Below are 13,207 nucleotides of genomic sequence, written 5' to 3' on the forward strand. Positions count from 1 at the left end.
GTCTTACAATGGCGTTATTGAAATGATGTCAGGGAACAGTTGGAACACAAGGCTGAACGAGATTCTCACTAGCTCCCTGTGAGTTCAGTGGAAAAAGTGTTATGATTGATCGTCAGCATCTTCTATGGAACATGAGGTAGTGGTTCCTGGGCCACTAACATTAATAAATTTCTATGCTATTTTGAGACATTTGTGATTTACTGCTTGCTAATTGGTTTTGGCCAAGTGGGGTAGTTGTATATAAGCTATATATCCAACAAGTACCTAAAATTATAACTTAATGGTTTGTGTAGCCATATGTTTTTAGCTACAGATTTAAACAGAGATTTTAAATATAAACTTCAAATATTTATTTTATTTCTTGATGTGATTTTTCAAGTGTAAAAGTTATTCAGTAATTTACAATTACAAAATAGTCTTTCTTGAGTTTTGGATAACATCTATCTCAAAACTCAAAAATAAAACCAAGAAAACCTCACCAACAGAAATTTTGTAAACATAGTTTTTATTCTTGTCTTACCTTCAATGAAAAAGCCCTCATGCCACCAAAACATTTTATGAAACTCAGTAACTCAACACCGAACTCAATAACCTGATAATTATTTTTCTAGACAATTGCTGGATTATATTGCTTTTAAAAAAATAGCGAAGATATATTTTATTACTTTATCCCCTTTTAAAGCAGCAGTATCCCCTCACATTTTTTTCATAAAAATCTAAAATATCTCTAGTAGTCCCAAGTGTCTTGTATTTATATTTGTTCTAAGTGTTTGTTTCATTAAGATTTTTCAGAAATAAGTGCACTTCTAAAGAGAAAATAAAATTTAAGTAAAGACAAGGGGGAAATAATCATGGTTGTAGCAAAACAGTAGTTTTCAATGTCCTGAATTTTAACAATTCAAAAAAAGAATGTGTTTAGTAGCCAGGGACCTCTACTGATTAAAATCTCAATTCATTTATTTATAAATCATCAAAAGATAGCTGTTTTTCCTATCGGTAGAGACTGATTGTCTAAAGGTTTTCTACAATAAAACATCAAAAATAAATGTTACTTAAAATATTTTAAAATTTAAAGATTTAAACAAAGATATGCAGGTGCTTAAAAAACAGAAAAAGTATGCTATTATAGATGTAAATGAAACCCTATCTCAAGCCTTAACCCAAAAATATTTTTATATTCTACATTTCATATTTTCCATTCAACTAGCTTATTAAATCAGCTATATATTCCATTCAGAAGTAGCTGATTTATAAGCAATTCCTTATTTTCATATAGCACAATGCTTCAATACATTTAAAGATTTAAAGCTATGTTAATAATAAATGCATAAAAGAAAAATAACATAACTTGCTTTAATATAAAGGTTTTTAATAAAAAAGTCAAAGTCTACATTAAATCAGGAAATTGATAAATCTGAATTATACAAGCTTTCTATATACTTAGAAAAACCAAAAACACACAGTTTATAATAAAACTCTTTTAATTCAAAATAGAGTCTAATTTAAAGAAAATGTCACTATGCCCAGTTGATTAGATAGGGTTTTGTCATTTAAATTAAAGATTCACCTGAAATATGGGATGTGTATAATAGAGAAAATTCAGTCTCAAGGGTGCTTGCAAATTATGTAGTTAATTTGCATCATGAATCAAATTCTTAGCTTCCAAAGGGCAAACACAGTCTTTAATTGCTTTTAGATAGGCACTTAAGAAATACTTTTGATGAGGAGAAAACCCCAAAGATTGTGAATCACTCTATTAACTCCAGGGAAGAATGAGACTCCAAACAAAGTAAGCTTTCCAGAACTGCCCTTCCATTGCCAAGAAATTATAACCATTTCCAAGTTCTTTCCGATAGTAAGAATGAGGGAAATCAAAACTAAAATGCTCTAGTCATATGCAATTAAAAAGTAAACTTAGATAATTCAGTTCCTTTATATCAATCTCAGTCTCTCCCTCTGTCATCTTGAATTAATATTTTTCTGCACTAGAATAGTTACCACACCAGAACTACAGAATGTCGTAATTTCCTCATAGCTTACCTATTCATTATCACACTAGCAAAACAATCTTTTTTTCAAAAAAGGGGGTGATGTGGGGTGAAAAATCTCAGACTCCAGCAGAAGTTTAAGATTTTTTTAAAAAACTTAAAGGCAGTTATAATTAGAAAAATTAGAGTTAGTCAAATTGAGATAACCCCAGAGTTTTAATAGCTCTCTCTCCCAACTACTCAGTCATGTGATCCAGGCTGGAAAAATGGAGATGAACTACTAGATGAACACATAATAAGTACTCAATAAATACCTAAAAAGAAACAAACCAAAATAAAGTGTATGTGTGTGGGGAGGCGGGCGTGGGAGGAATAGGATGGCCTAAAACATGGTGGAGCTACCTAGCAGCAACATTTATAAAAGCTTTTTGTAGATTTGCATAATGATCCTATGCAATTCTTTCCCATGAGGAAGACATTCCTACAAATAAATCATCACTTTAGATTTTGATCACAGATCATTTGTAATGGTTATAATTATTGTCTCTTTAAAAAACTCTATCAATTAACAGTTAAGACAAACATTAGGCCATTCTTTGCTAAAGTATTATTCCTCAACTAGTACTTAAGAAACCAAAACCTCAGAGAGTTGTTTAAATTAGAATTAAAATATTGAGCTAGAAAAGATTACTTAATTCTTAGGGAAAAACCCAAAGAATTTGATGCTGACATTATCTCCCATATCCTCTCATCACAACCCCCCTGGCCTGCATTTACCTCCTTCATTCCATCTAGATTAACCACAGTGATGTAGCTAAACATGAACAATATTGCCCTTGAATAAGCCAACTTCAATCAAAGATCTATCACGTCTGAATACAGCATTCCCACAGGAAAGTAAAATTCTACTCAGTTGTGAACATCTGCTCTGTTCAGGATCTTTGGTACATTTGGAGCATAAGAAAATAATGGCACAATAATACAAGTACTATTAAAGGAAAAATTTTCATCAAAAGAAATAAAAGTTAACTAGCCATGATATGTAACAACTTTCTAGAAAACCAAAGTAAATAGCATTTTGTTCTCTACAAGTCCATTTACATGATCAGAAGTTTGACATTTAAAAAAAATACTTTAATAAAAATATACTAGTTCTACAAGCAGCCTTCATGGTCATTTCCTAAATTCAACTCATCATAATCAAATTAAAATAATGCCATGTCCTCTTGTTAAAAAAGAATTCTTCTTGTCACAAGAAAAGCAACTTTACATTTTATATAATACAGTACATCTCCCTATGCGTATACAGACTACGTATATAAAGGTCATCAGTATTTCTGAATGCAAAGTAAATATATTAGTGGAGTGCTTGAGTGCAGGTGTTCAACTTTCTCTTCCTTATAACCTTGTCACTCCCTACTGTGGAGTTTGTGTAATAACTTGATGATAAATTCTATTTTTAAAGAACCAGTGTATTTCTTTTTAAATTTCTTAAAATCATTACAGAAATTGTCATCATATATATTCTACAGATGTCCAACCAATAGGGCAAATGTTCTAACACCAGCTATGGAAGATGGCTTTTACTGATTATGTAGACCCATAAGATTTGCAGTAAAACAGCAGTACTGCAGTGTTACCTACAGGTTAGCCTATGTTGCTTTATATGATATGTGTTTCTCCTGAATTGATTAGAGGTGTTACAGTTCAAAGCCATGGCACACACAGGCAGAATGGACCTTAATACGCATGTAGGCAGTGCAGTTAGAAAGGGATGTACGTTCCTTTTATTCCAGTACCTTCGTATAATAAAGTTAACAAAAATAATAAAATATTAAAAAAAAAAAAAGCCAGCTGGCACTGCCAACCAATTCCTGTAGTAGTCTTAGAAATCCTAATCCTGTAGAATTTCCTCTTGTAGTCGATAAGCACCACCGTCTTCAGGAGTATTTCAGTGTATTGTTATCTACGCCAAGCAAGCCTGGTGATGCAGCTACCTGAGTTCTCTTGGTTGTGGGCGAATGTGATCTTCATTCATAATTTCCCAGCTTTCATGTAGGTGGGGATAGAGCCACGTTGAGTCAACCCTTCAAATCTTTTATAGGTATAATTGAGAAAAACCCAGTCTTTGGATTTGTAGTCCGGTTCTGTGGTATTTGGCACTAGAAAGATAGAAAAATTAACCAAGAGCAAAGGGATTTCATTAGCGAAATGTCATCATATTCACAGACCTTTTAAAGAGTGTAAGTTATGTTATACATTGTCTTACCTGGTTGTAAAATATCAGATTCAGGGAAGTCATCAAAATTTGACGTATCATCAATGCTTTTGATTTCTATAGGGATTGCTGCTGGCCTTTCCCTATAAAAAGGTATTAAGCAGCCATGGTAACTTTTCTTGAACTCTCAATTTTTCCAACAAATAATTCTATTTGCAAATCTTGAATGCTACTCTATAAATATTAGAAAAGCCAAGGAAATTTAAGGAATTAAAAGAAATTTAAGAAATCTGAGAATAGTTAAATAGATCTCAAAATAGCTGAGTACAATTTCTTATTAAAATTATGTTCATTTACTTATAATTTTTATATCTTTGTACCAAGACTTTCTCATGTTCCTTTTTAAATGGAAAAACAATAGCTTATGAAAGGAAAAGTAAAACAGAAGAGATTTTACTTAAAAGATTTTATAATTATATAAAATATGTGAGATATTGTGAGGACTGGGTCCTTCATAATTGATTTTGGAATAGAATTCTGCTAGGAGAGGGTTCATAAATGAAAAGTCATTTGGGAAAATAAGGGGCATGAAGGTGAAGGGATGACATATTTGTTTTGAAATCTGAAGGCAAAAACTTCTCAGACGTACACATTTTAAGAGAATCAGGGATATTCAGTTAAAAAAGAAACCAGTCATGAAAATGCCTTTTTATCATGCTAAAAATGTTTTAACTATAGAAATAGTTGAAAGAAGCTATCAGTTTTTATTTCTTCTATTCTTTTCAACAAATATTTATTGGTGCTAAGTAGGTGTTAAGTTTACTAAATTATGTAAAAGCATGTGTATATTTTTACCAGAATTATTCCAATTTATTTATGCTTAATATACTAACTTAACGAACCTAGTTTAGTGGAAAGAACCATAGACCCTGGAGCCCTGAGATCTAACCTTTCTTGTCATTAACTATTAATAGCAGTATGACCTTAGACAGGTAAGCCCCTGCTCTGTGACTGTTTCCTCATTATAAAACATTGGAATGGTAGTTTCTAAGCATCCTTCAACAGCTGTAAAAAGGGGAGTGTTATAGCTCTATTCAATGAGATGATGTTATGTACAGTATATATAATACAGTGCAACAGTTAAGAGTTAGGTTTCCAGAATCAAACTGCCTGGGTCCAATTATAGCTCTTTCAATTACTAACTATGGCACTGTAGGCAAATTACTTAACTTCTCTATGCCTTAGTTTCCTCATAGGAAACTATGAGGCTAAGATGAGAAATGCAAGTAAAGTACTTAGAATAGTGCTGGACACACAACAAATGATAAAAAAAATTAGCTAGTATCATAATAGGAAGAGTGTCTAGCACACAGCAGGATTTCCAGTGAAGAACTGTCTTGGAAGATGCAAAGGAGCGCGTTAGGCAGGGTAGGGTAGAGGCAGGAACGAGGGCAGGGAGGACAGGAGCATTTCAGTTGGTATGAACAGCAAATGACAACACTCTGAGGTGGGAAGGACTAGGAAAGGCCATCCAAGATGCAACTTGTGCAGATGAGGCAAGCGCCATGTCCTGCAGACCTAAAAAAGCAGTTAAGGGTTCTTAACTTAATTCTAAGTGCAAAGGGAAGGAGGAAAATGGCATGATCAGATTTATATTTCTAAATTGTTGTGTGGAGAATTGGCCAGAACTATTGAAGGTAGTTTGGCCATAAACTGAAAAAAGGCAAATGCTCACAATTAACAACTATAAGCAGATTCTTAAAAGTTACTTACATTATTTAACTTCCCCCTATGTTTAAAGAAGGGACTTGTATCTAATTATAAGTTAATTAAGGAGACACAGTATGATATATTAGACAGAGGACAAAAATGAGGGATCACAGTGTGAATCGTAAATACATCTTGCATGTGTTAACGGCCTTCACCGTGTGAAGTACAAATGTAAGAATCTAAACAGGTGCACAATATGTGTTTTTATCCCTTAAAGTAGACATTAGCTTAAAATGAGTCATTTAGCTGTAGCCACTATAGTCCCATTCACTTACATTATCCAGAAAACACTCAATAACATTATAACAGTGTTATTTTTTGTATTTAATTTAGTAAAATCAGAGGTAAATTAATCACTAAATTTAGAAATTCGTTTTTACTCAGACCTCTCCCATTCAGAGGGTAGGGACATACCTTATGTGCCCCCAGTCTACACCTTCAAAAAAGGGATGACCTTTTATTTCTTCTACTCCACTATTTCCAATTCTGTTTTCAGAATCAATACAAAATCTAGAACATGGAAACAGAGAAATTATTATATACAAGTTACATCTAAAATACGCCAGTTGCATTATTTCAAATATTTCAAAATTTTCCATTTTTAAAAAGCATTACAATGTTTTTCTTTTTACTCAAGTTAACTATGTTTAATTGTGGGAAATTTGGAAGAAAATAAAAATCATCTGCCCCAATACACAGATAAGACAGGTAAAAGAAAAAAAAATCATCTGTAATTGCACTACGTAGAGACATTAATAACTACTATAAATATTTTGAAGTCATTTCTTTCTAATCTTTTATAATAATATTAAAAATATTTTGTTGATACAGTAGTTACTGTATTAGAACTACTTTTTTTTTCACTTAATATAATGAGAAAATTTCCCAAAGTCATTAAATATTTTTCTATGAATTCGTTTTCTAAAATTTATATATGGAAATAATTATAATTTATTTAGCCAGTTCTCTATTGTTGAACATTTAAATGTTTTCTAACTTTTCACTATTAAATAATACCATGATAAACATATTGTACCTAAATCTTTACACACATCTGACTATTTGCATAAGCAAAATTCCTAGAAGTAGAATTGCTGGGTCAAGGGTCATATACAGTTTAAGAATTTTTTATTAATAAGCTGCCAACTGGTTGTTCTCACAGGTTGTCCCAATTTATATTCCTTCTAGTCATTTACAACAGTACCAAAACACATCATCTTAGTTGAGGAACAGAAAGGAATCTTTTGCTTATAAGATTTCCTATACAGACTGTCATGATAGGAATTTCTGCTACTAACAATTTATTTTCCCTTTTCTTTTTAATGAGATTGGATCATTGCATTCTAATAGGAGTGACCTTTTACTTTTATATATATGTATCAGTAACTGAAACAACCTCTTCCCTCTTTTTAACTTCTACTTTTTTTTCTGCAAACTTCCTTTTAAGAGTTTACATTTTTTAAAATGCCTTTTCTTTCTTGATCTCTTTGACTGTATAGATCAGTGGTATTCTTCCTCCCCTGACAAAAGTGAAATGGGTCTTTTAGGGACTTATGAAATTTTAAGACACCATGAACTCCTCTAATTTAACCACTAACCTGAGAATTAAGTCCTTGGCTTTCTCAGATATAGGTACCTCCGGAGGAAACACCAGAGTTTCTTTCCAGTTCATCACTTTTCTGTATGTTTCTTGAGGTGTTTCAGAGCAGAAAGGTGGATATCCTATGTATCAAAGAAAGCGAAAAAGTTTTATCAGTTTTTGTGATCAATTAAGTCATACCTACTAAATACATGCCACAAGAAACAAAACAACCCTGAGTGCTCTATTTAATAGTAAAAAATGCCATCATTCATCAAATTATAATAAACTTGCTAATAAAGTCAGTAAAGTCAAAGATTTAAAGCACTGCCTCCCCCTTTTACCTGAAAAGCCGTGCAGATACAATTTTGCTATATGGAGTTTGAGTTAAATACCTCCCTTCCTGAAACAGGATCCCTGGACAGCTCATTGGTATTTATCAGTATGCATTTAACTTTGGGAGATGTCAGAAATAGGTTTAAAAGAGTTCAGATATTTTAGCCCATGGTATCTGCAATATGTTCCAACAATGGCACTCAAGGAAAAGTATATATGATGTACATAATTGAATGATAAAACATACCTATTAGCATTTCATACATAATCACTCCCAAAGACCACCAGTCACATAATTTGTTGTAACCAGTCTGCATGAATACTTCAGGAGCAATGTAATCTGGCGTCCCAACTGTGGAATATGCCTACAAAGGAGCAGCTCGTCAAACCAATATTCTCAACATTTAAAAAAAGTATGGCTTACTACTGGAAAAAGCATAATATGTTACAGAATACATGATTTCTGCCCCCCAAGAAGCTCAATTTAGTTATTTATATTAAACATATGTAGCCCCAGGTTCATTTCAAAAAGAATGAAAAGTTAGTTAAACCCAGTAGGCCTGACTTGCTCACTCACCACTAATGGGTTCTTGGGCAAGTTATTGAGCTTCTGCTTACATAAAATTGGAGTGATAATACCTGCCCTAACAGAGTTGATATGAAGATGAGACAATAAAAAGCAATGTACTTTGTAAACTACAAACTAACTAAATATGCATCAGGTATTTCCATTATAAACTTAATTCCAGGACACTGCTTATTCATCGAGAAGCTATGCAGTTTTTCTTTCTTAAGTCATATAAAATCTTACAAAAACTATTTCTTTAAGGCAGTACTTCTCAACCAGGGGTAGTACTCTAGGGGCCATTTGAAAATGTGTGACAGCAGAGTTTGTCACCTCAGTGACTTGGGGGAGGACATGATTGGCATTTAGAGAGCAGGGGATCCAGGGGCTAAAGAAATTTCCTGCCCCAAATACCAGTAGAGTCCCCTCCACTTCCCTCTTGGAAAACATTGACATAAGGCATGGTGACTCTTGGACGTGAGAATAGTAAAACACGCACATGACTAATCACCTATAAATATTCTGTAAATGGGGGTACAGAATTCTCCCACCGTATTTTTAAGCAGTATTCATTTTTCCCCCTTTAACAATGGGGAATATTGAGGCCGGGCGTGGTGGCTCACGCCTGTATCCTAGCACTCTGGGAGGCCGAGGCAGGTGGATCATTTGAGCTCAGGAGTTCAAGACCAGCCTGAGCAAGAGTACGACCCCGTCTCTATTTTCAGAAAAAAATTTATTTTAATTAAAAAAAAAAAAACAATGGGGAATATTGCAATTATTTTCTCAACTGTAAAATCTGATCTAAAAGTGACACATTTAAAAGTAGAATGAAGTTTTTCTCCTTCATTCATACATAGTTCAATACATTATAACAACACTGAAATGTTTTATAAGCACAGGAAGTTTGAAATTACTTGGATTTTAATGAGAGAATAAGCTCAATAATGCAAAGGTCATTTTATTTGGTTTTAGAGGATATCAGATATTACTTTTCAGTCTGTTTACTTCTCTGAGGGAATGCTGAATTAGTTTCCCTTTGATCACTTGGTGGAACTGAACAATATTTAAGGAATGTCTATATGTACCAGGCATTGTGCAAGAAATTAAGAAAACAGTCAAAAGGCACATTCCTAACCTTAAGAATGTTCATGGACTTTGTTAACACGATAAAGGGAAAGAGGAAAAGGGGGAAACGATCCTTATATTTGCTCAGTAATTAGAAGGGATATAGTATAGGGTGAAAAATAGTATAATTCTACATTAAAGGAGTAATTAAATTTATCTGTGGTTAAAGTCTGCTTTCAAATTTTATGTATTTTATTATAACATTGTTTACATCCCAAACTTACTATTTACTTTCTCTGTAAAGAAGTTCTTAGAAACTCCCAACCACCTTGCTTGCTGATTGATATCTGTTATATCAGGATTTATACCACAGGTATGGAAAATGGAAAAATAGAAATCACAAGACATTCATTACAATCACACTCAGTGAGTTTTATTTAAAAAGTGCTAATTACCAGTAAACAGATTACTTACTCATAGGCATGCTCAATAAAGTACTCTCAAATTAAATCATAAAGTAAAAATCAATAGTTTGTTTCACAGGCAAGGAAATTTTACAGAAAAACTACAAAAACTGTGTGATCCCAGAACAAGTGCTATCATTGCTATGAAGTAAGTACTTGTCTCATTGTGAAGAGACAAAATAATCGAGTAAAAACCAGATGAGACTTTTAGGACCAGGGCACGAAATTCTTTCTTAAAAATGTGGCTGACTCACCAGTTGTCTCCTATTCTTCTTCCACGTTTCTGCTTTCCTCTTTGAGTTCATGTTCTGAAATGCTAATTTCAACAATATGGAATTATAACTATGAGGGAAAAACTCTCACCAAAAAACAAAAACACATATACATCTAAATCACATTGGGTTTAAGGAATGGGGAGAGAGGAAGGGAGAGAACCTTCAGCTCTTGACAGTACTGGATTAAACCGCTATAATATTTTAACTAGAAAAAAAAAATCAAACTTACAGAAGTCACTTGGTGGGTTGTGTGTGAGATTTCTGTAGAATTCAGTCCTGTGAGCTTTCTTTAATCCCGTGCATAAACCAAAATCAGATAATTTTACATGACCCTAAGGAAAAAAATCCAGTAAAATCAGGAGATTATATTAATTTTGAAAACAAAGGCCTTATTATAAACTCCTTTTAAAAATGCAATTATTGTACAAAATTCTTAGCTTGGAATTCACACAAGTGAAAATGTAACATTACAAATATTCGATGATGATTTTTAAAAGTGGAAAATAGAAGAAACAAAAAGCCATATTTCCTGATGTTATTTCATTTCAGAGTCTTCTCTTAGTGCATCATTTTATGAAATGATGTAATTTAACAATAATCCCAATTGCAGCTGCCTATTTCCAATCACAAAATCAGCTCTATTATGCTATAAAATAATCAGCAACCTAATAATTCACCAGTTTATTCACATGCCTTGGCATCCAATAAAAGGTTGTCTGGTTTAATATCCCGATGGATGAAACCCAACTGGTGGATTGCATCTATTGCCAGAACAGTCTCTGAAATGTAGAACTGTGTTTCCTCTTCTGTCAAGGTGTCTTTCTTCATTAGCAATGTCATCATGTCACCTAAATAAAGGAAAGTAAGTATCATGTTATTGAAAATGCCTTAAAAGGGGAAATGGCTTCTAAGAGTTTTCTTTATACGTATACAATGCATGCCTGATTTTGCGTCACTCAATACACTATAACTAACCATCTCTGGGGCCAAATAAAAGTGTCACTGCATAAGCAAACAGTCCATGACATTTTTTAATGGTTTTAAAGGTACAGAGTATGTGAAGTCAAATAAGGACAAAGCTCATAATGAAGAAATATCCACCATTCAACATCCAGAATAAGTTGCTGGGGAAAATATGTCAAACAAGAATAAGTGCACCTGGAAACGAGATATATTCTTTTAAAGTTTTAAAAACATCCTAAGTTCTTTAGTCTAACAGAAACAGGATATCATCCCACTAAAAGGGATACCTCTAGACATTCTTTTATTTTCAAAGAATTTTTTCTTTAAAAAGGGGCAAATTAGTACTTTTAACTACTGCAAACACTGGTGCACTCACACAACAGAACTGACAACTGATAACATTTTTTCACATATGCTTCAAGTCTTTAAAAAAAAAATAACGGGTAAAAATATTCTTTGTCCTCCATTCCCATTCTATTTCCCTTTCCCTCTTTGCTGAGCAATGATTATCATGGATTTAGTTTGGTGGATATCCTTCACCTTATTTTTTAAATGTTTTATATTTTAAATATGTTTTGATATGCACACATATTTACCTATGAATTTATAGTCTTTTGTATTTTTGACAAATTGTGGGTGTAATTCCACAGCTTGCTTTATTCACTCTACTCTGTTTCTGAGATCTTAACTGTTGTGACTACTGTAAAATATTTTATCATATAATTATGCCAGATTTTATTTATCCATTCCTCCATTGACGGGCATTTATCTTGCATCCAATTTTATTGTGACAATGCTACAAGGAACATCTCGCATCCAATTTTTCACTACTGTGACAATGCTGCAAGGAACATCTTTTTTATAGGTCTCTTGTATATATGTGGGGGAGAATCTCTCGGGTATACAGCTGGTTGTGGAAGCGCTAGATCACAGGACACAAGCATTTTCAGCTTCACTGGATACCTCTAAATTGATCTCCATAAAAGTCAGAGATCAATTTATAAGAGGCCAGTTTCCCCCACAGCTTCACCAATACTCAGTATCATTAGACTTTTAATGATTTTGCTAATCTGACAGGTGTGAAATGGTATCTCATTCTTGTTTTAATTTGCATTTCCCTAAATATCAATGAAGTTGAACATCTCCCTATATATTTAGAGACTAGTCAGTTTCTCTTCTCTACATTTCTATCATTTGCCTGTTTGGTTGTCTTTTTCTTTCTTGACTTATTTTCATAATTCTAGACTTATAACAATTGAATTATACACAGTGAACCCAGAATGGTAGTATTTAAAATTTGCCAACTTTATCATTCCTTCAAAATAATCTGATTTATGGTCAAAATTAGCATTATTATGAATGTAAACATTGAAAAGCTGTGACTATGTAAAACCTCAGAGCTAGGAATATAAAAGTAAACCTAATCAATAAAATTATTATTACTTATGAAGATGTGCTTGTGTCACTTTGTCATTGCTATACTGTTTGCTTTTACCTCCAGGGAGAAATTCCATGATTAGATAAAGGTTCCTCTTATCTTGAAAACTGTAAAACATCTTCACTACCCAGGCACCATCTGCTTCTACCAAAATATCTCTTTCTGCTCGGATATGGGCCACCTAGATGAATATATTTTGAAAATATAATGGTAACACATTACTCATTTTTCAAGCTTACCTCTTACACTTATCCATCCATAACAGTAATGAAGGAAAGCTGGAGTTTTAGAAAAGATTTGAAACACATACATGTTCATATTCTCATTAAATGTGGAGAACCTCAGGAAATAGTTTATTTTAGCTTATATCTTTAGGCCTGAAAAGGTGAGATCAACAGGCATATTATGGGAAGCCAAGGCCTTCGAGGTAAAGCAATGATTAGTCTAAAAACTAACCAGAATCTCTACACAGCCAAGGATCCTGGCTTTGTCATATAAATTTAGGGAACCACTCTGACTTTTAAAGTTAAGAGCAGTAAACAATGA

At 33.0% G+C, this 13,207-nt stretch overlaps 1 protein-coding gene across 1 annotated transcript; it reads right to left on the bottom strand.

Moving 5' to 3' along the window:
* Nucleotides 1–1,352: 1,352 nt before the first annotated feature.
* STK38L (serine/threonine kinase 38 like) lies at nucleotides 1,353–12,844 on the bottom strand. The gene is made up of 9 exons (XM_012641029.1): nucleotides 12,719–12,844; nucleotides 10,954–11,108; nucleotides 10,490–10,592; nucleotides 10,240–10,301; nucleotides 8,139–8,256; nucleotides 7,575–7,698; nucleotides 6,391–6,486; nucleotides 4,258–4,349; nucleotides 1,353–4,150 (listed from the first exon to the last, which is right to left on the bottom strand). Exons 1-9 carry the CDS (start codon nucleotides 12,777–12,779, stop codon nucleotides 4,023–4,025), a joined length of 939 nt encoding a protein of 312 aa, XP_012496483.1. The 5' UTR covers nucleotides 12,780–12,844; the 3' UTR covers nucleotides 1,353–4,022.
* Nucleotides 12,845–13,207: the final 363 nt, after the last annotated feature.

The sequence above is a fragment of the Propithecus coquereli genome, unplaced genomic scaffold, assembly GCF_000956105.1.
Source record: "Propithecus coquereli isolate 6110/MARCELLA unplaced genomic scaffold, Pcoq_1.0 Scaffold16, whole genome shotgun sequence".
Lineage (NCBI taxonomy): Eukaryota > Metazoa > Chordata > Mammalia > Primates > Indriidae > Propithecus > Propithecus coquereli.

Excerpts from the sequence above, each read along its gene's own strand:
- STK38L (XM_012641029.1), bottom strand. The coding sequence starts at position 12,779 with ATGTTTTACAGTTTTCAAGATAAGAGGAACCTTTATCTAATCATGGAA. Across the intron at positions 10,302-10,489 it reads CAACCCACCAAGTGACTTCT|CATTTCAGAACATGAACTCA; the intron begins GTAAGTTTGATT and ends TGTTGAAATTAG. Across the intron at positions 8,257-10,239 it reads AGAAGAATAGGAGACAACTG|GCATATTCCACAGTTGGGAC; the intron begins GTGAGTCAGCCA and ends GCTCCTTTGTAG.